The 23343-nt window shown below is 45.2% G+C and overlaps 1 protein-coding gene across 2 annotated transcripts in view; it reads left to right on the forward strand.

Annotated features, from left to right (window-relative positions):
* The window catches only part of TTLL11 (tubulin tyrosine ligase like 11), a 54782-nt gene extending 39488 nt beyond the window's left edge, over nucleotides 1-15294 (forward strand). The window contains exons 7-10 of one of the 2 annotated variants that reach the window (XR_008580013.1): nucleotides 4310-4567; nucleotides 6945-7051; nucleotides 11043-11838; nucleotides 12646-15294. Coding sequence is in view for 1 of the 2 variants with exons in the window: in XM_054848821.1 (XP_054704796.1) it covers nucleotides 4310-4567; nucleotides 6945-7051; nucleotides 11043-11332 (655 nt within the window). In the remaining variant the exon portion in view is untranslated. Of the gene's footprint in view, nucleotides 1-4309; nucleotides 4568-6944; nucleotides 7052-11042 lie in introns of both variants that reach the window. The other variant, XM_054848821.1, reaches the window with a different exon arrangement.
* The last annotated feature ends 8049 nt before the right edge of the window (nucleotides 15295-23343 follow it).

Genomic DNA, 23343 nt, shown 5'->3' on the forward strand with positions numbered 1-23343 from the left:
AAATCATTAAACTACATAAAAGAAATAACCTGTAAAAGCAAATTAAGTGTATGTTCTTTTTTATTTCAGGGAAGTAGAAGATTTGGCAATAAAGATTAGAATTAGGTTTTCTTGTTCTGATTTCAATATTTTATAGACATTCCTAATGTATAAGTGGAAAGGAATGAGACATGCAGTAACATGCAAAAAAGCTGGTTTTATTTTAAAAATACTTTTCTAATAAAAAATGTGGTTCTAAGAGCTATTATAGTAAAAGTTTGAAATGGCCTGCTGGTTTTGAGTTTTCATCCGTGACCTCAAAGGCAGCTGTAGGATTTTCTCCATAGAAAGGAGGGGAAGATGGAAATTCTAGATGGTAGTTAGAGCCTCTGTTTTATTACATTCAACAATATTTTTTCTTTGACCAGAATACAGGTGGGTTTTTCTTCTAGGAGCACAATTTTCTATGACCCTAATACAAACCAAACGTCCCATTTAATAATCTGACCGTGTCTGTTCCCCCTCAATTAGGTAGACAGTCTCCTCTGGCTCCCAGCAGCAACATGTCCAGAGTATTTGTTCACCACGATGGTTTGGGTGTTCCCTTCCTGAGCATTTCACCTTTCTTTTGAGGATGGGGGTTTAAGAATGAAAGGCTAAAATAAATCTCTCTTAAACTACTGTGCTTCCCCAGAAGTTCCAGGGACCGTTACTTCAGCAGGAAGCAGTATGGATTTGCAGGTGAAGACCACGCTGAGAGGCGTTGTTCCCCAAGTCTCGGTAACGTAGAGTGGATGGACGCGCTCCAGCCGCCCCGCCGCTGGGCACCACGGGCACCAGAGCCTGGGGCTCTAATTAATTTCCCTGAAGCCGATCCCTTGAACAGTCTCTTCAGGATTTTCTGTAAAAAATGAAATTGAATGAAATTTCCCCAGCTCTGCTTGTGCCTTTTAAAGTAAAGCTTTATATTTTTTTTTAACTGAAAACATTAATGATGAATGAATAATGTACAATCCAAAGGACTGTTGAATTTAGAATGAGAAAGGGTTCGGGGCTTCCAGGCGTCATTAAATAGAGTTCTGTTACAAACAAACAACACAACCGTCTCTCCTACTGAGTGTACTAGGTCTCACATTTGGTCAAGGTCTAGTTCAACTGGCTGAAGATTTTTAAATTCCTGAACAGATCTTTTAAGATTAAAGATAGAAACCTGCATGCTTATTGTTTCTTGGCTGTATGTACTCTCGCTCGTTTGGCAGCCAGAGGGTACTCAATGGCAGTGAAACCATCCAATCTTACATGAGAAATAACAAAACTAATAATTTATTAGTTTAAGCTTTACTTAACTAAAGACAAAAATAACATTATTTTTCTACTTTGCTATCTGCAGCAAAGAGGAACACTACCCAAGCACTACCTAAGATTTTTAGTTACTTTTTAAAGACTTTTTGGAGTCTTTTATCTCAAAAAAATGATCACATTTACGGATACTATTGATGACTGTAAGTGTGGATGCAAAAGAGCTACCATCATTTTAGAAGTTTGTAAAAATAGTCTTAGAAGAACAGATTCTTGGTGAATCCCAGCGTGACAGCCCCATCCGAGGTTCTGAGTACTTAAGCACCAAAAGAGGCCGAACATGGGTGCTTTTCACAAAGAACTGTTGCAAGGTCTGCTGACGTTCAAAGTTCATCTAAATAAACTTGGAGCTGGCATTTGGTGCGGGGAGAAGTTTCCAGCCCCAGTTCTGCATCGAGCATCGGAGGTTACGGTTTGGGCAGGGGCTGCAGCGGATGGCGAGCTCTGCCGTCTGGAGGCGTGAAGGAGTTCAGAGCCCAGATTGAAGCAGGGCTGAAAACTCGGCCCCAAAACCATCTTTTAGAAATTAGAGATCACAATTTAATTCATACTTACTAAAACTTTTTTTTGGCACTTATTACTTTTTTCTTTCTGTAAGGGCCCTTTGTCTTACAGCCGCCATACATTTATTTTCAACGTACCTCTCACTAGCAGTTAAAAGTATAACTTTGAAGTATTCTCTACTGAAAGATGGGACAGTGTGGCAATGGATTAACGTCTTTCAGGGATATTTAGTAGAAAAAGAGAGGCAACAAATCCCATGGGGATATTTATTGATGACTGACTACAGGATGGTTGTACAAGGGCTAAGGAAATCTGCTGCCTTTTGCAGTCGAAGTTGGAAGGTACAGATTTACTGTAGATTTGACTTACCTTTTACGGTGCTGTGGGTGGATGATAATAATGTTGATTGTTATCCTCTGCTGGAACAGAACTTTCTGAAGGACACCAAATCTGCTCAGGAACACAAAAGATCAATGTAGTAAAAGCGCTGATTTTTTTTTTTTTTTAGTACCCAGTGTGAATTATACTTATTCCTGATGATGGGTACTTAGAAAAATGATTGAAAAGAAAATGAAACCCTGCATATGCTTAGTGCGTGCCAAATAATTACCATCAGCTATCAAATTTTCTGAATTTACGAGAATTTTATGTAGATATGTCAAACGTGGAAAAAAGTAAAAAATATGTCATGCTGAATAAACATGTAACATTTATTTTGGAACATCATTATCTCGATCAGCTTTATTTAGGGAATTTGGCAACAACAATGAAGATGAAATAATGTATTTTGACAGTATGCACAGAGGATTTGAAGAAAAAATAATGGGATTGCCCAGAAATTGTCTTCTGAGTAGTGCCAGTGTGCATTTATGTGAACCATATTGCTTCTGAATGTATTGTTAGATTTTCTTTGCAAATATATCTTCCTGTACTTTTTGTACCTTACTTATCAGGGAAGGTAAAAGCTTCTTTATTGGAAAACAAGTTTAAATATCATTAGATTATTACAATCTCTAAGCACTTCCCATGAAATATCCCATGAAACTCCTTTTTTTTCTACGTACCTCTATCCGTTTGATGCTGTTAACACCAATGTGCAGTTACTATCTGGTGTTTCCTCATCTATGCGGAAGAAGATAGCTTGTTATCTTTTGTGAGGTTGTAAAGACCTTTTGAAAGGCATATGGATATTCTACAGCATCCCAACGAATCTACATCGAGAAAAACATTTTCTGTGTTATGGGAAGGTTGAAATGTTTGGCTTTTAATCTTTAACTATGTGGATTTAAAAAAAAATCTTGCTGCCATCTTAGAAAAAATTAACTCAGTGGGGCCTAATTTGTTGAGAACTTGTTGTTACCTTGGCTTTATTAAGCGCTCTAAGGAGCATTAGGACAAGGAAAAGCAAGAAGGGAAGGAAAAAAAAAAACCAAACCAACTTTGATTTTTTTTTTTTTCTAAAAAAAAGATCATGATAGAGAAATATTGTTCCAGATCAGGGATGCAGAAAGGAGCAACACAATCTGCTCTCCGTCCAGGCTTTCTGTTATTAAAGATAAACTAAAATGTCTTTATCAATGGATGCACTATAAATATTTTTGAAGCATTGTAAGGGAATCTTGCAGGCATACCTTGACTAAGATTTTCAGAAGTAACTACTTGTTGTCAGTGCTTCAATTTTGGAATGTTTTCTATGAAATAAGGGAATTTGAATTTCAGAAAATGCTGAAGAGTCATGTGGAAAATTTAATGTCTTAAATTGTCACAATTTTTAGGTCCTAAAATCACCCGTCTTTTCAAAAAATACTCATTTTTGTAATTTTGTAGCTGGATTGATAGCCATCTGCCTGAATTTCTGAACACTGGTAATATTTTCCACGTGTTTCTGCAGCTTGGGCAGTGCCCAGAAGGTACACAGCTAGAATTTGTTGCAATTTAATACCTGCATAGCAAATTACTGACCTCTTCCTAGGAATCAGTAGCCAATGGTCCGTATAAAAAGAACAGCGCGGGGTCAGGACGACTGTGCGATGTCACGGTGACCAGGCGCCCACTCCTGCCTTCTTGGGGTGATAAACCCAAGATTTTGACAAAGGAGCGGTTTTGTATAAAACAAAATTTTAAAACTTACAGAAAAATGGTATGATTGTGTGCATCTCCCCATCGTTTCAAGGGGAGTTATGAGTTAATGGTAGCTCTCACAACCTGGTAATGGTGCAGCGTCTCTTTGTCAGTTGTATTTATAGGTGTTATTTTTGGCATCAGAAAATGATCTGCTTGTTAACCTTTTAAATACTCCTATAACTTGATTTCTGCTTCAGGCAACCTTAATATTTGTTCTCGAGTTTTCATTATTGTAATGATCTCGTAAAATTACTTTCTATAATTAAAAAAAAAAATTCAGGAAGCATATTGACTGTTGTAAGAATAAGCTTAACATAAGCTACAACTATTTTATGTGCCACAGGTGTCAGACTTTGGAGCACGTGCCAGAAGCGAGCGAAGAGCTGCTGGGCACAGGACCGGCAGGCAGAGGGGAAGGCGATACCCCCAGAAGTCCGGAGGCTGGCCTCCCCTCCCTCTGTCTCAAGCAAGTGTTTCCCAAGTACGCCAAGCAATTTAACTATCTGCGACTTGTGGACAGAGTGGCTGCGCTGTTTATCCGATTTCTTGGTGTAAAAGGGACAACAAAGTTGGGGCCAACAGGTTTCCGAACGTTTATAAGGTTAGTAAGGTGAAGGTTTCTTTAGGAATTGCTTAAAGCGTAGTGAACAAGTTAGAAACTCTGGATCCTATGGGGTAGCACTGCTGTCCCTTTGCTTATCTTAAGTTTTGTTCAATAAAAGCAGGCGCTAATTGCTTGTAGGTTTAGTAATGCCTTCTAAAGGAACTTTTCCCCATAAGTTCCATCAAACCATTGCATATTGTTTTATAAAACAGATTTTTATCATTCCAGGCTCCCAAAATACCTGACCTATGAAACCGTGTCTAGTAGGAACCTGGGTCTTTATTCTACAGCAGATCAGTCATGCTTTGGGAGACAGTATTTGCAGTCTTAGTCAACATGTCATGTTCGTGGTAAATCGTAGGAATACCGTTGTGAGAAAGTGCCAGCCGGAATTGGGTCACCGAGATCTGATTGTGCTGGCTGGGGGGCACAGGAAAGGATTTCCAAGTGCCCGTTGCTGATGCATTGTGCACTAAGGATTTGCATTGTGAAACTGCAACTTGCGATGGCAAGGAACTCAATTTATTTTTTCACATACTTTATTTGTGAGAGTTTTTTCATTGTTTTTTATGGATATATCTGTTCTAGTCATGGCACAAATATCTCATTTTCTGTTTTTCATTGACAATGACAAAAAGAATCATCATCAGCAGCAGATGTACTTTTAAAATACAGATCCTGTTTCTATGCAGATGCATTTAGCATTCAGGAATGAATATAAACAATTTCATTTATACGAATTACAATATATAGAAAACAACTGAAGGCATCTGCTCTATCCACAGACCAGTACAGGATTGTTTCCAGTTCTGTATTTTTCTGTTGTTTAGTCCAGCCTTAATTTGGCACTTGTCAGAGGAACACAGAATAAATGCCAACATTTGCTTTTAAGAATATTAAAATAAATTGTCATATCTCTGTGAAACAATGTTTACAGTTTCCTAATGCATGTTAAATCAGACTTTTTAATATTGGCAAATATTTTGTTTATTTTTTCCTAGAGGATCTATAGCAAGTATACAGCCCTTTTCTGACATGCTGTCATTACTGCTCATTGCAGAAATGAGGTCATGTTCCTAAGATGTGTGCTGTATCACTTTTCAAGAATAAAATGGTACACAAGTGTGATTTTGTGTGTACGTGTGGCCAAGTGGTTGCAGAGACTATCCACTCCAATTTTAGCTAATCAAAATCTGTTCCCCTTCAAGAATTTCTTAATTCTAAAAACCAACTAAAAGGGAAACACTGAAGGTGGTGGCTCTAGTCCTTGCTTAGATGCTACCTAAGATTTTTTTTTGGGGGGGACTATCTAGGCCAGACCTTAACTCTCTGTTTTAAAAGAGCTCTGCTCGGGCTACTAAAGAGTAAGATTCTTTTAAATTATCTGGGGTTTTTGTTTGGGTGTTTTGGGTTTTGTTTTTTCTTTCTTTTTCTTTTCTGGCTAGAAGTTTTGGCCAGCTCTTTGGTGTGTGCACTAGTTCCAGCCAGGCTGCCAGACATCTGGAAAATCTGGACAGATGGCCAGTTCTCCTATTCTGATCAACTGCAGGCTCAGACCACACAAGTGTCAGATCTCCTACATGTGCTTATCACCAAACGCCCGAGATGCATCCAGAGATGCTGCTGTTTCCTGTGCAGTGCTCGGTAACACACAGGGTAAATCTGTACAGTGTTCAGGCATGAACAAGTAATTGTGTGCCTGAAAGCTTTCCTCCAACCCTTTTCAAACAGGATCAGTCAGTCAAATAAAAGAGTATTTCTCTGTGCAAACTCTGCCTCATGTAGATAGTCTGTGCAGATTTGTGTTGGGTTTCACAATGTACCATTTAATTCCATTCTGTTACGGCCTTGGAGTACTAGCAATAACCTAGGAGAAAGCTGTACGTAACGATCAAGTTGTATTTTTCATTGAAATATTCAGAGTTTTCTTCCTTTTTGCTTGTTTGTTGAAAACCAAGACAAACCAATTAATCTGTAATCTGACCTGCTGTCTTTTTGCGGCTCGAGATTGACGTGAGATTGCACGTGCAAATTGGATTTAGATGCACACGTGTAAGTGGGCTGCTCCTGCCCAGAGCAGAGGTGGTGCCTGCATGATCTGAGCAGGCAGCAGGACGAAGTACATCCAGGAGACTTTCTGCACGTGAAGAATTCAGGGCCTTTACCATTTCAGATACGGACACTCAATGAACATGGGTTGGTTTGCTGTCTGCTGTACGCGTTTTGTTAACCTAAGCCTGTTACAGTGGGTGTGTACATAGGACACGAGTAAACTTTTCTTCCAATGTCTCTCAGTTGCCCTTGGAGAATTTTTCCTAACTTGGAAGTTCGGATGTAATCAGAATTTTTTCTTTATTTTTTCTATTTTTAACAGAAACTGCAAACTGAGTAACAGCAATTTTTCAATGGCTTCTGTAGATATCTTATATATTGACATCACAAGAAGGTGGAACAGCATGGGAATCGACCACAAAGAATCAGGTAACACTATTTTGTATTTGAAGATTGTGGAAGGTGGGGGGTTTTTTTTGTAGTTTTGGTAGCTCAAGCACACCTCAAACATTCAGTAAAAATAATGGGAACAAGGTATGTACATCTGAGGCATGTACACATTCAACAAATTCTTCTGTTTAGTTCCGTGGCAGTTTCCCTTTATCTATAAAATAGATCACTCTTAGTTTTCAATTTATTTATTGGAACAAATCTTCTGCAAGCCCCTTTTATGGTTGCAGTTTTGCATTTGTAATCCTCGTTGCTGTTTGCAGAGAAGGATTTAAAAACATTCCCCATGGAACCTGCAATTTAATTACAGTATAAGAAGGTATGTCCAAATCAGAGTAGCTTACGTGGTCTAGCAAAAAGCTATGCAGGAGGTAGCAATAAATACACGTAACTTCTCATTTTTATTTCATTCTGTTCCCCAAAAAGGTTACTTTGGGGACAAACATAACTACCTGTATTACTTTGCCTTTCCCAGAGTGTGTGTGTGGGGTGTCCCCATCCAGCAGCACACTTTTTCATCTTCCTTGTCTGTGTGATAGGTAAGGGAAGGACAACAGGACTCTGCACAGACTCGCACAGTGCTCGGTCCCGTTAAGGATGAGTAGCAGTGCTTTTTGCTACAAGCACCCCATGCTGGAAATGGTGCTCCTGTTTGTCCATATAGGAGAACGCGCCAGTTAAGTCACTCTTAAACATTTTCACATCCAACGTGGATTGTAATGCTCCCTGTAAGAGTGTACTCAATGGCTGAAAGGCTTTTTCAAGAAATTCATCTACCCCAAAAAAGGATTCACTGGTCCCGTGGCTTCTTTCCTTTAACTGGGCAGAGGCCCCTTCTGCAGGAGGTGCCAGGTCCACACCGCAGCGTGCCACTCCGTGTCCTTTCCATCCAGCTGTCTCTGGCAGAAACATTACAAGTCATTTATCTAAATTATTTACTTGTAATGTAGGAATATGCATTTAAATTAAAATACAGCACTTTAAAGATATTAGCCAAGAACATAGGCTATGGGAAGTTGTTTGCTAAACAGCAGTAAGGATTTTCTACAGCTTTAAAGCCAAAAGGAAAATGTTTATTAAACTGTGTGATCTTATTCCCAGCTGCTTTGGTGGTTCGCTGTGTTACCACCACATATCTTCTTGGTAGGGCAGTTGAGTGGTTGCAAAAATGAATGTACGTACTCTCCTATTACACAGTTTCATTTAGAATACTAAGCTATTACAAGAAATCTCTCACAATTTAATAAGCAGGCCAGAGGGAGCATTCCATCCAAGTCTGGGTTTCTGCTTAAAGTTTGATTACCTTGTTTGGTTATTTTTTCTGGATTTATACATAAACACGAAAATCAGTTTCATCTCCTAGAAAAAACAGATCTCTCTGCCCAAATCCCGACTGTATAAATCACATTGTTCAGTCTGAAGTTAGAAACTGTCTTCAGTTTACCTGTAGCCATGGTAGAGCTCGTCCACATCCACTTCTTGGGCTTATAAGACAGATTTTTCATAAATTCCTTTCAAAGGAAAACAAACTAATTGAAATGTCAGTGTGGTATTCTTTTGCAAGTTTTGGCTCTTATCTTCTGCTCGCACTAAAGGGTAGGTGTTTTTAGATGTAATTACTTTCCCCACAGTGAAGAATGGTTACAATAGCTTTGGATCCAGCTGATAACCCTTGGACCCCAGAGCTGACTTTGTACGTGCAGATCAGTGAGATAACTTTGATGTAAATATTTTCTGTGTTTGGAAAAGATTTCTATCAAGAAAAAAACTCTTCAAACCTAGTTTTTCTAAATGTTTGAATGCTTAAGTTTTTTCCTAAGTGGTAGCACACTTGCTGCAGCATTAGATACTGGAGATAATACAAGGATGCTCCATTTTCTGCTACTTAATACAAGTTGCATTTTTCCCTGAGGTTGTTCAAGAAAATTACTTGCTTGTGAGAATAGGTGATTACTAAACATCAACAATGGGTTTCTTCTGTTGAATGTCTTATGGACTTAGATTTTTAAAGCAAATATATTTGCTTCATAAATATGTCTGGAATAGAGCGTTCACATGGCTGACGGAGAGAATAAATGCGGACCTAAGATTAGGAGGGAGAAAGTGCAGAGGAGATAGAGTGGTTCATTATGTGGGAACTCCTGTACTACTTTAGGTAGGTTAGGGTCACCTTAGCTTCACAAGCACGTAAAATTTGAGTATTCCCATTTAGCATTTCAGTGTGGGCGTAAGTCATTTATGTGCTTAGCTGATAGACTTTCACTAACAAAAATAGTAGAAATGCAAGTGAATCTTCAGGCTTTCAGTAATGATGAGATTTGCTGAGAATTGCAACGAACCAGATGTTTTCTAGGTGTTAAAACACAAACCCCAACCATTCCTGTTGGCTTTGCGTTTGGCCCACTTCCAGCAGGAACCAACACAGAAGCTATGGCCGTTGTAAACCAGCAGCTTCTAACTTTGTTCATTAAATGCTTCACGTGTGTGTCACTTACAGGGGAGAAAGTGTGTACGCTACCAAAGGTGCTTCCCCTGCCTGCAGCTCACCGTGACTGATAAAATAATTTACTGAGCTGGCAGCTGCTGCTTCCAGATAACCCAACAATTCCTTTGCAAGCTATTTTACAGCCGAGATCGTAAGCGACCCCAGCTGCAGTCTTAGTTGAGAGAAATTATACTTCAGAATGCAATTGTAGTATTTTGAAAAGTTGCCTTTCCTGCAGCATCAGTAAGCCAACATTAAGTTAAAAGCCCCAAACCTTTCAATATCTCATCCTAGAATAATCTTCTTAAGTGTATGTTCAAACTGGGAGGAGCAGTTAAAGCACAAAGCAGCTATAACTGTTCCTTGTTGCTGGCATTCTGCAAAACCGATTGTGGTCTGGCTTCTTAATTAAGAATTAAAGTAGGTATTACTTCAAGGTTTTAAGTACAATAATTAGCGTTAATATGCAGCCCCTCTTTCCATTGGCTGTGGTAATACGTTAGTAGTGAGATGTGATCGAACAGCACCTGAAGAGTCTGTTCTGCAGCATGTGGCTTCTGCAGGGGACTTTTGTTTGTGAAGGGGCAGAGCAGAGGGTTTTCTTATAGCAGAGAAATTTTTTGGCACTGCACCGCTTTCCCTTCGTACACACTTCAACTGTTTGTTTTTCATTCAGCTGAAACAAAACCGCAATTGTGGAGCTACTGGGTATGGCTGAAAAAACGCCCTTTCGCCTTCAGAAGGCAGGCGCAGGACTCATGCCTAGGACGCAGAGGGAAAGCAGCACTTCACATAAACTCATTTCTGCAATAGGGTGATCCTTGGTAATGGGGTCATCTTTGTAGTGCTACAGACTGAAATGCCACGCTCTTTCAGTAGTTCTACATTTGAACTTTTGTTTTAGGTCCATCTGTAAAAATACAAGGTTTAAATAACCTAATTCAGTTGCCGATATAAACTTGTTTTTTCTCTCCAGGTGGATTGTTTTCCTTGAAGCTCAATGTGTTACTGTGCGTCTGATTTGGTTTCAACTTAATATTTGAGGCAGGAGAAATCAAGGCTGATATTAGATCAATTTAATTGTACAATATCTTACACCCGTTTGCCTCTGGGTGCCAGGCTGCTGGGCAGGCTGATGTCTGTAACACTGACACTCCTCAGTGATGGAGTATCGCCCGCCGGTAGCCCAGCCTGGGCTTACCCTCTACTGAAACACTAAATGAGGCCATGTGCATGTTACGTACAAATAAAACGTCTTTTGGTTTCTGAAGGACAGGCAATTTCTTTTGCTAGTGAGCATTCTAGATGGCTGCTGTTTAAATTAAAAGATTAGATGTTAACTAACGCGATTGTGTGTGTCCACGCCCAGCACGTACACGTTTGACCTTGGTGCTAAAGAAACAAGAGATATTATTATGTTTAAAGAATGCAGTTTGCTAGCCAACATTGTGCTATGAAGCTCCTATAAACACCTTCTCCTTGCAGGAATGTGTTTGCAAGCCTTTGTCGAAGCTTTCTTCTGCCTGGCTCAGAAAAAATACAAGTCCCTCCCACTTCACGAGCAAGTGGCATCGCTGATCGATTTTTGTGAGTATCATCTGGCTGCCCTGGATGAAAAGCGCCTGGTTTGTGGCCGCGGGGTCGTGGAGCGCCGAAGTGCAGTAGGTCCTTGTCAGACAGACGGACTTCACCTTACACCAGCGGCACATACACCCCTCCTGAATCGCACGGCCGCAGCCAGTAAATTTGCAGATTATAGAAATCCTCGCTATTAACGGTGCTAATTCACCTGGACAGAACTGAGAATTAATCCCCAGATATGTGCGTGTACTGCAGCAGGAGAGGCAGAGTCTTGAATTCCTTCATCTGATAGCCACAATTATTTATTTCAGCGGTTTTTATTTATGTTCTTCAAAAAGTCTACTGCAAGCTCCCATCCTCAAACGATGATCCTGGCAATGGCTATTGATTTGCCTCTCTGTCGGACCTACAGTACACCTCGTGTGACAAACTCTGCTTTCATCCCGAGCGCACAGAAAAGCACCTGTGAAGACAAGGACCAAAATACCATGGGACGATAACCAGCATCACGGGATCAGTGGCACTGATCGAGGGACACGCTCACATCGAAGGAATTGCATTGCTTCGTATGCACTGGACGTATCATGGAAACTAAGGAGCTGCAGTCCCAAATCCCAGTTGTGGACTTTGGAAAACTGAAACCTGAAATTATGTTTGTGGCCAGACTTCAGGCTTTGACCCTCTTTCGGTGGCCTGGACTGTACGTGTTGGAATCGATACAGATTTGGTCATTGCTTATAGTACTTATTTTTTAAAGTCAGTCTTAAAACACTGAAATCCTGTTTTGGCTTCTACTTCTTTGTACATGTCTTTGCTGTGACAAGTACTGTTAATTTTTTAAAGTAAAACTAAAGGTGTTTATCCTTTTGCTTCCACAGAAACGATAAGCTCACACTTATTCACAGAAAAAATTTACTTCATTCAGTCAAATTTGGTGAATCAAGTGGTGGTATTGTCTTCAGGTACCAAGCACTGCTGCTGCAAAAAACTTTAGAGTGTAGAGGCCTAAGAGTTCATTTAAGTTCCAGTGAAACCAATCCTGTCACTGACTTTAGGCTAAACTAATTGTATTCTAGGTTTGCTTATTTTTTGCCTTTTGCATGTTTGTTACCCTGTTTGGACCTGCAGTAACATCTACAGCAGAGGTTTTTTTTGGTCTTTGCACATATTCTTCATTTTTTCCCTAACAGTATAGCTCTGTACAAATTAGATCTATATTATTTAACAGAATATTTTGTCAGGAGTGCTAGGCTGTACCACTGGAGTTGTACAGAGTAGTCTTATTTTTCAAGAAATGAACCATGGCTTCTGTAATCACGCTCTTGGCGGGGGGGCTAAGCAGAACATGAGACTGGCTGAAAGGACATGAATAACTTGAAACTTCAGGGCTCTTCAGTCAAATTCTTTTTAGTCTCACCTTTTATTACAGTACTGTATGTCTACATTCGAGCTTGATTTTCCTCCTTTGTTCTGTTCTTTAATGCTAATGGGCTTGCTTATGTTCTAGTGTCAAAACCCGCACAGCTGTAAGATGGCGCGACGCCTGGGCATTTACCTTTGGACTGGAGAAAATTCCCTGAGCTGGGTGTCAAAATGTTCCAGTGGTTGGTGTATCAGAACCGTGACCTCGGAAGCACGCTGTCGGTGCAGAGGGAGTCCACCGGTTCAATGCCTGGACTAAATGCACACACAGTATTGAGTGAGTTTTTACTTCAGGAACAATGAGAGTTTCTTTCCTGATGTTCGTTTTAAGCAGCATGCGTTTTTTTGCAAAGTGGCAATCAGCAGCATGGCAATACAATGCTGAGCCCACAAAAAACTAATACCTGGCATGTGTTACTATCCGATGTGGGCGTCCCTTCTCTTGTAACACCAATAAGAGTAGTAGTAGTAGATCTTTTTTTAGTTCAATGGCTGGACTGTTTGAAATTTTATGTATTGTACATAAGAGGACAATTGTAGACTAATGTCACTGCCCTCGGCCTGGTTTAAGTTTCATAAAGATTATTGCAGTATGAAGATAAAATGCCAAACTCCAAGGTCTGGCATCTGTCAGAACAAATGAAGCTGAAAGGGTCATTTTTTTCACACTTTCATTGTAATATATTTGAAGACATTCACAAGTTGAAAAATGGTTACTTCTCATTTTGTGACATCTGACATTTGTCTTGCGATTGGCAGTGTGTTACTAGAAAATAGCTTACAGTTTCTCTTATCATGTGATTGATGTCCTGTAAAGACAGAGTTATAGAAGAGTAGGATTTGAAATGCTACAACTGCGAATGCCTTTCCTTCCAGCTTTCTAGCAGTACAATCCATGGCCTAAAATACCCAGGTTTTGCTATTGTATACGCTACCCTGATAGCGGTGGAATAAATTAACTATTGTATATAATGAACACTGGTAAGATCTCTCTCTATTTTGGAGATCTTTATATTCTCTGGATGTAGTACAGACTTTTATAGCCTGTGCATACGCAGGCTGATGAAGTACGTCCTGTTTATCTCCCACTTCAAATATGAAGGGTCCCTTGTAGAACAGTCAAAATATTCAATTATCTGCCTCTAGCAATCCAGTGTTCATGTATTTATATAATTGGAAAATTGAATGCCATATTATTCTCAGGGGGAGGAGGGGGATAAAACAAGAGGGTACTTTAGAGACTTAATGACAAAGTCAGATTTCTCTTCCCTCCCATCTAATGCCATTTCCTCTGAGTATTACTTAGCATCCAAAGCAATTTCACATAGCCTTTAAGTAACCAGTCTGTGTACACGCAATAAAATGACCAGAGACACTTTATTCAGAACATGAATGCTAATACACTGATAATCACTTAATCTCAAGGTACCTTTCTAGCAAAAGAAACAATACATGAAAGATAGTAGGCGCTGGTTTTTTAATAGTACTTTTCTATACATTATTTTCAGAGAATAACACAGCACTCGCTATTCCATTTATGAGCATATATGATGTGAACATTGCATGCCAGTGAAGTCTTTCTCCTTACCAGACACACTGGATCTGGTATTCCTCACTGGGTATAAATCAGAATAAAACACTTCAACATCTAAGGAAGATTTGAGGCAAGTGAGTCCAGAGTTTCATTCCAGAGATTCCCCTTCCCTGCAGGTTTGTATCTCGCCTGACTGTGCCCAAACTCACTCGGTCACTCCTTGTTCAGTTTTGAGATCTTTCTCTGCATAAGGCTGTTGTAGGCTGTCACCTGAAACTTGTCTTCTGCCTAGTCTGGTTTGGGCTCTTGAAAGTGAATTGCCCTGTGCCCAGCGCCCAGCTCGCCCCGTTACAGCCGTATGCGTTGGGAACGTTAACGTACACCAAGCGGGTTGCTTCGCTTGCCACGCACTTGAGAGACTTTCTTTTAAAACACAGCTGGAGAGGGGGGTACTGGGATAATTCCACACTTACTGTTCAGGTGAGACACCCAAGCCCACCTGCTTCAGCACCCATCTCTCAGCTGGAGCTCGTGTCCGTGCCGTGCAGGTGACTCCTGTTTACTGGCTGCACCCCTCTGGTTGCATTAGTCTTGCTTCAGCCCATCATCAGGAGGTCAAAGCATCCTCCCCAGAGATGGGTGACAGCAGTTTAGGAGCCCTTGTGATGAGGAGGGACCTAGTCCTCCTCCGGCCAGAGCCTCGTGCAGTTCATCGACAGCAAGGTAGGTGCGTGTCCTCTGGCTGCCCGAGTCGGAAGGAGCTGGAGCCTCTGCGGTGATTTTGGGGGTTGGCAAGGGCATTGTTCCTGCACTGCTGGATGTGGAGCCCTCGAGGATTCTCCTAAGGCTGTAGGAAGAGCTGCCCAAGGAGGAGCAGCTGCCAGCTGGGTCCTACCTGGATGATGCCTCAACTCTGCTCTTGTTTACTATGGCATGAGATAGGAACAACTTTCATAGTCACTGTCACAGCTCCTTGTTTCTAGCCAGCACCGTGTCTGACCTTATTCTGATCTCTGCCTGATGGACAGTGACAATCTGCTTCTAAATATTACCCTTTTCCCTCTAATCTGTTTTCTTTTCCATCATGCTTTGCTGTGTTTCTTCCTAATTCCACAGTTTTGCTTCTCAGTTTGCCTAATAAACTGCTGTGGTCAATTTGGCTGAATCCATTAGTTCAGCTTCCTGCGTTGCTGTACAGCCGTTTCTGGCAGACGCGTGTCTTCATTTGGAAGGTGAATCCATCCTGCGTCGTCCCTTCCAGGTGTTATCGTGCATCAGCCTTTGCTGAGTCGGTGCATCAATTTGAGCTTTTCTCTGTGTGCATGGTTAGAGGATCCATCTCCATGGCTCTGTTGGGTGGGTGCCAGCCCTCCAGCCTGCCAGCCCCGCTCCTCTCCGGCCCACGGCCGTGGACACAGTGGTTTCCAGCACGTGGGCTGCCTTGTGGTTTCACAGAGCAGAAATGTGTGATAAATTACTGCTTGGTCAAGTCCTGCCCTGGCAGATGGAGTCCCCATGGGATTCCACGGGAATCTCCATGGAGCAGCCATTTCCCACCCAGGGCAGCTGCGGGGGAGCAACAGTGAGGGAAGGGGTGCCCTGGCCGCAGCGGGGGACCAGCGGGGACCGTCCCTCAGCAGTAGGTTCATCGTCGGAGAGTCCGGAGTGAAGTTGGTCTTTTTCATAAGGATTGCTGTTGTTTATCGAGAAGGAAACAGGCTGCGGGAGCCCGGGCGGGCTGTACGCCGTGAGCAGCCGAGGGGATGCTGCGCAGTTCGTTAGTTTGAGACGGGGAGACGAGGTTGAAGGGATCGGCACATCTGTTCTGGATTGTGCTTTTTCCAGCTCTGACCTCTGCCACCCGCAGGGGCTGATGGAAGCCTCCCGCAGCAGGGAGCTGTGCACGGCATCACCTGTGAGGTGGGGACGGCGCGGTGGCGTCAGCGGGGGGATCCTCTCCGTTGTGAATTCCTCACGAGCGCTGGTAGTCAGCGCTGTGCTTACCGTTGGCTTTGCTAATATTGTTCAATTGCTATTAAACGGACCCAAATTCAGTAGCTATTTATAAATATCAGTAGGAGGTACATCAGTTACAATCCTGGACGGGTTGTGCTGGGACTTGGTGGAGGTGTGGAGATGAACCTGGGTCTCAGTTGCTCCCCAGCACTGGGTGGGAGAGCAGGCGGGATGGCTGCGAGGCCCTGGGGTCACAGCACGTTGAAGGAGCGAGTGATCTTTAGAGGATCATAACCAGATCTTTAGAAAAGGGATTTTTTTTTTTTTTAAATTTTCCTCCCCTCTGCTGACCCGTTCCCCTCTCTGTTTTAATCAAAGAACTTCACTTGGTTTATTTTGCTTGAAACTCTTGTTCTCACAGCTTTTAACTTCTGCATCTTTTCCTTCTGCTTTTCCCTTTTATTTTCCTACCTTTCCCTCCCTTATTGTCATGATGAAGGAGGGGAGAACTGAACTCCCTCACCTTCCCTCTCCCAAGCCTGCTTTTTTTGATATGATCAAGAAGTTAGATTATTGAACTCTACACTTCCTATTGATGTTACCAGTTTTGGAGAGGGTTGCTTTGCAGGGAGGCTTTGTCTGAAGCCCTGGGAGGTCCCCGCGCAGCCCTGGCCAGGGAATCTGGTAGTTGGGCTCTTTCTGCGCCCGTCTCCTCTGAGGGAGCCCCGTTCCCCCTCTCCACTCGCTGCGTGCCCCATGGCTTGTGTGCCGCAGAGCCGGGCTGGGGGTCAGCACAGACCTGGCACTGCCTGATGCCGTTATCCACCAGCGTCTGCCACTGCCCAAACAGTTTTTGTGGCTGTTCCCATTTCTGCGACGCACAAACAGGTCTGTGTGCGGTTACCTCAGTCTGTATTATCCACTATTACAAAATGACTGTCAAAATCTCTCAATAGATTAAAGCAGTGATACCTAGTGCTGCCTTTCACAAGGGTTAGGAACGGCCGCTTTCCCTGCTCTCGCGGCCGTGCTCGTTTGCGGTCCCTCGCTGCCGGCCCTGCAGCAGCTTCCTTGTAGCCTCTCCTGCCAGCTCGCTGTCAGAAACAAGGCTCGTGCCCATCGCTCTGCCTTGCTGACCTGCAGCTCATGCCAGCCCGATCTCCCAGCTGCCTTGTGCAAAGCCTCCGTGTGCCAGGACGGAGTGGCAGGCGAGCTGGCCGGGCTGGAGGCTCCAGAGGTGCCCTGTCCTGTGCAGCTCAGCTTATCTTCTCCTTCTATTAGTGGTCCTGTCTTGGATCTGACAGGACCAAGATGTCCCTCTATACGGACTGGGATTGTTAACTGGGAATGATGTCTCCGTCTCCAGATGATGTCTCCCAGCTGCATTGGAGGGCAAGGACTTGACTTCTCCCCATCCCTGTGGAAAAGAAAGTCTAGCTGTTGGCTGGCACTGGCCCAAGCTGCTTAGCCCAATGGTCCGTCGTGCTTTGCTGTCGTGCTATGTGGGTTATTCACTTCCTGACTGAACTCTGGTAAAATCCCAGACAGCTTTCTGTGCAGTGATAAACTCATCCCGGCTTTGTGCAGCAGCGGTGCCGCTCCCAGCACAGGCTCCTGGCTGCTCCTCCCAAGGAAGCTGCGGCTCCTTGCTGCCCACTTGAGCAAACCCAAAGTACTCCAAGCAAGGGCCGAGCACTCGCTTTTCTCCGGCAATGACTCCGTTTGTATAGCTGTCACCTCCTTTTGGAGGTGCTGACTGGCGTGACTGCTAACGCGCCTCTGCCTGCAAGCGCACGCAGGTTCTGCAGCAGCACTCAAGTGTGTTCAGTAATTAGAAACCTGTCCCAAAAAATGTGAGTGCTGTCACCACCTGTCTTCGTGTCTGTGTCTAGCGGTTCTGCTGCTCGGTTCCCGGCTTTGTTACCTATCTCAGCTTTCAAACTTGTTTTTGCGTGGGAGAGATATTTAGTCCCCTTCTCTTTTGGTGCGTAGTTTTGGGAGGAGGGATGAGAGCACGGTTCCCTTCTGAGTCAGTTTTCCTACCAGCAGAGGCTTCCCGCAGCAGCAGACCGTGAGCGTGCGGAGGTGTAGGATGCCCCAGCAGTAGCCAGGCAGATGGCAGGGCACGGCTGAGACACTTAGCAGTGTTCGCTGCGGTTTTGGCTGGAGCTCTTTTCTGTACCCATCTTTTCTCCCTGAGGTTACTGTAGTCATCTAGAAGCTCAGGGACATCTACGGTGCTTGGAGAGTGACTTGTCAGTCTTGGAGGCTTCTTTTGGTGATACCCTTTCCTGTTGGGGGGCTGTTCAGATCTGTCTGGATGACAGTAAGAGTTGTCTGTAAGGAGATGATGACAAAAAGACCTGGTTTCCAGGTCTGGGCTGCACGCTGTGTCTGTGTCCTACGCTGTGTTCTAGACAGTGCTGATCCAACGCCAGAGGGGCTGCTTAACCGTTTCTGGTGACAGCAAGGGTTGGGAACCTGAGCTCCCAGCTCCTCCTCTGGACTCTGAGTCTGATGTGTCTCTGGTGCAGGGTTGTTGGCCATCGGTCACAAGGCACGAGTACGCTGGGGGCCAGACCAGCGTGCAGGAGCCAGCTCTTTCCCAGCCCTGCTCTGCTACCCCATGAAGCGTGGCGCTGGGGAAACCGGGCGGCTGCTGGCAGGGGCGAGAGCTGGTTGTGCACGCCTGGCACCGAGATGGAGGTGCCTGGACGGCAGCAGCACAGTTTGATCTCTGTATACCATTATCATCAGCCGCTGCAGCTCGCTCCGTGCACGCTCCCTGCTTGTGTCTTCTTGAAAGCGGCAGTACGTGCCGGCATGTGAGAGGCAAGGGGGATGGCATCAGCCATCTCGCTGCATCAGGATTCCCCAGGGAAAAAAGCATCCTGAGGCTGGCGTGCGTACAAAGCGCTGTGAATCCTGGCCGTTTGCAAAGGAGAAATGAGCTCGTTCAGAGCCTCAGCCAGTTTCTGGCTTTCGTGTTATGAGGGACGTGTGTACTGATCCCGCTCAGAGACGCACGGCGTTAGGTTTGCCCAGCTCTGAGCGGAGGAGAGAGGTGTTTGCTGTTGACTTCCCGGATCTGGCTGTATCCCCATCTTCAGCCCACCGCTGCAATTTCTTTTTGTTATTTCTCTCCCACCGTGAGCCTTGTTTCTCTGTCAGTCCCTGCTGCAGCAGTGGTGTCAATTCTGTGCCGCCGGCACACGGAGCCGTTGTCCTCCCCTCTGCATGCCGGCAGTGGGCACGTTGCATTCCCAGGAATGCAGGTGCTGCACAGGAGCTATTAACGCTCCTCGGCTGGATGTGGCCCCATGATCCTGTGCTGGTGTTTCCCAGCACCACTACATCTCAAGGAATTTAATTTAGACTTTATTTATTGCCATCTACTTTATTCCATAACAGCCCTTGTCCAATCTTGCATCCGCCCTTGAACTATAAGGGAGAAAGAACTATGATCAGTTTTGACAATTAAAATTCTTCGCTGAGCATGCTGTCACTTGGTGAGCTGTAATAAGCGTCAGCCATGTGCCACCTCTCTCTTCATAGAGAATCGCTTCTGTTTTCAAGAATGAGCTCATTTACTTGAACACTTAGCTCTGAACTGAGGAGTTTCATTCTGGCTCTGGAAGCCGGTAAGAGGAAATGCTGGGAAGCAGGTTTGGGTGCCAGAGCATCGTTCCCCCCTGCACAGCCCCGGGACGGCGGAGCCTTCCAGCCCAGCGCTCGTCTTCACGTCATCATCATCCTCACTCTGCTGGGGCTCTGCAGCCTCCCAGGGCCAGGAAATGTCCTGGCTGTTAGATGCGGCCAACTGTTGTATTTAACTTATGCCATCATTTCCCTTGTTTACAAAAATGTGAAAATTGGCATCAGCGTGCAGTGTTAAAAGGGGCGTTACGGGGCACTGCCACTCTGCTTCAAAACAGCTCGTCTGTCCCGTCTGCCCCCTCTGAGCTCAGCTGCTGTGAGATGGAGATAGCGGTGTTTTTCACTGCCGGAGCCGTGCACTCTGCGGGGGCCGCGGTTAATCCTGGGATCGTGGGGGGTTACAGCAAAATGACCCTGCTCTTCGTCCCAATAAATAACACGGACTGCAGTTGAGACCTTATCAAATAACCTTAGAGCTAGTTCCCTTTCTGCACTGAGCTTCTGACTATGTCTGAGAGCTGTAAGACAAGTTGGGTTTTGGTTTTAACAACAAAGACCTGTGAATAGCTGCATTGTAAGGAAAAAACCACCCGTGGGAAATGTCTGCTTTATGATGATGATTGGTGTTTTCAACCAAAGACCCACAAATCCAAGCACTGATAATCTGTTTTTCAGCATCTCCAAGTGAAAATTCGAGCAAAAAGTGTGTTTTGGCTCAAGTTTCACATGACTAGCTGAAATGCTGAGATGCTGGGAAGCTGAAATCCGGGGGAAAAGTGATTGAGATTTTTTTTGGATGGCCTAAAATCCCTTTTGTTCCCAAAGGCATTTTGTTTTAACCTCCTAACAGATGCCCTCTGTGAGAGCTCGAGGCGAGTGCCATAGCGCATACGCAGCGGTGCCTGCGTGGCCGGGGCGCTCTGGGCAGGTGACGCGGGCTCTCCAGGGGCCGTGGCTGCAGACCGGGCTCCCCATCTCGGCTGCTGCTAGAGGACCGTTTCCTCTGCACAGGCTGGGCGCTGGGATGCTTTTCCCCAGGCCATATGGATTGTGTAGGCAGTACTGCCCCGGGACTCACCCCACAGCTCCCGGAGGATGTGGCTGCTGCGGAGGACACGCAGTCACATTTCAGCAGCTCTTGTGCAATTTAGAAGGCAGTGGGAAAAACATCTCTGCCTTGTGAGGGTTACAACGCGCACAGAGGGGCAGAGCATCGCTGTGGCTGGACACGGGACCAATTCAATTCCTTCGTGTGCTGCGGAGGTCCTGGGTGGATTAGAGATGGCGTCTGGGCTCGAGTCCTGCAGAAGTCCCAGAAGTCAGGCGTCTAGATCTGCCCCTCGTCTCTGCTCAGCTAGGCTGGCCTTGTCTCACTCTGCCCTCTGGTTGTTCCTCCGTAAGGTGAAACAGATCCATGAACGCTGCCTCGTGAGCATCCTCCTGCTCGCGGGGTTTGTTTCAGCAGGATGAGTCCCGAGCCTCCTGCTAACCGCATGCAGCCGAGCTCATGCTTTTCTCAGATTATTTCTGCCTGCCTTACCTTCACTTCACCTTAAGCACACCAAAAAAAAAAAAAAAAAAAATCAGCACGACCCAGATAAATCCATCTGGTCTCTGTCTCAGCCTCATTTAACCTCCCATTGAGGAGATTGTATCACATGGTATTCAGCTGAAACCTATTACCTTGCATGCCCAAGCATATCATACTGAATTACCTTCACCCGTAGGCCTGGAGTGTTTGCTAATAGCTAATGGCATCTTTTAAGTTTGAGATGATTTATTCGAATGCGCTTCTCTTTCGTGGCGCAGCAGGGGTTGTGCGTTGGTGTTTTAAGCGGAGCTCAGCGAGGGAACGCCAGCGGGCTCCGCAGGGAGGTCAGAGGGGCCGAAGGCGGGCTGGCTTCACGCCTCCCGCGCGAGACAGGGCCGGGCACCGACCTTTCCGAGTGTTCCCGTTCCTCACTGCTGGCCCCAGGCAAAGCAAGCCTTAATAACTGGGAGCGGCTGCTTCAGGGTGCCCAGAGACCCAGAGCGCACAGTGCTCCGTCTGCCTGTTGTCACCATCCGCTGGGTGCCGGGAGCGTGCGGTACGCCCGTGCGTTCAGGGATTTCCCGGGAAGGAGGCAGTGTGCCGTGGACCGCCCCTGCACACCATTCCCTGCTCTCTGCGTTAACTGACCCTACGGGAGATGATTATTTTTTGCAGTTCTGGTGGCAGAAGCAGGTTCAGTCGTGCCATTGCTGATTTTTGACGTTTTACTGTAGGTGTAGGGTAGAACTGGTATGAAATTGCTCTAAAGGGCAAAATCAAAAGCCTGTTATGGTGACGTGATGCAATTTTTCCCTCCTCTTCCTCCTCCTTATCAGTGGAAGTCTAAAAGCCCTGCTGCAGGTCAGGGTCAGATGCGCTAACGAACAAGCAGCCTGGATGTAATCAGGGTCTGGGGTGCGAGCAGCCGTACGGGGGACGCCAGCCACAAGGATCTGAACCACCTCGACGCTACGGCAGCAGTTCAGGAACAGCAGCTGGGCCTCTCAATAACCGGATGGTTTCCATCGTGCTGCAGCAGCCCCCTCCAGCGCCCGTGACGCCCAGCCAGGCGCGTGCGCTCCGGCTGCCGCAGCAGATGTGTAAATCGCCCAAGGACAGAGCACAGGGCCAGGTGTTGCCGGTCGTGTGAAGGAAGGATGGGGGCTGTGGCTCTGCAAACCTCCAGGCTGATTTCTTATCAGCTTGGAGAGGTTTCTGTTAAAAATCAACCCTTGTTGAACCGTTTGATCCTTGCGAGGCTGGTTTCGTAGCGGCTGAGCTGCCAGCAGCACTGCGTCTGTGTGCAAACACACTGCCCATCGCTTGCTGCGCAGTGGGATGGGGGGGGATACGCATTTTCGTGCCCCTCCAGCTCCCTGAAGCCGACAGCAGTATGGCAGGGGGGATGCGCTGGCCTTGGGTGTCCTCTGCGGGGCTGAGCATTTGCAGGGACCCCAGGAGAAAGAACCCCAGGACACAAAGCCAGCTCCCTGATTTGCAGTTTGCAGACCGAGCGTTGAGCCTCACGTTTGTCTTCTCGTCTGCTCGGGTGCCCCCAGCACGTTGCTCTCCTCGCTTGGGGGGTGAGGGAGGACTGTGGCTTCCAGGTGGAAAAACAGTGACTGTAATAAATCAAAGTCAATCAGCCCGGGACCTCTGTTATTCAGGTTTCATTCCTCAAAGATGAGGCACAAAAATCAAATGGTCGAGGTTATTCAATTATCACTCATACCAGTAAAGGGGAAATCTGATAATGTAACGGGGCTGCATCAATATTATTTATGTGAAGAGGAGCTGTGGTGCTGTCAGGTGGGAAGCTGCAGAAATCCTACAGGTGTCCAAGTTTTTCTCTGTCTCCCCCTCACCTCCTTTTTTAATAACCGAGTAACCTAATCTGATGTCTCTCTCTAAGATCAATAATAGTGCAGGGCACATAATGACAAACTGGAAAACATTTTCCCCCGAGTGAAGGGAGCGCAAAGCGGAGCCCGTGAGCAGCTTTCATCCTAATACAGCCAGACGGAGGTGGCACAGCACGGCGCAGTAAATGAAAGCAGCGTGCAGCCTGCTCCTCTCCCGCTGCACCCACCTTGCTAGCCCCGTAT

Source organism: Grus americana, chromosome 20 (assembly GCF_028858705.1).
Source record: "Grus americana isolate bGruAme1 chromosome 20, bGruAme1.mat, whole genome shotgun sequence".
Taxonomy (NCBI): Eukaryota; Metazoa; Chordata; class Aves; order Gruiformes; family Gruidae; genus Grus; species Grus americana.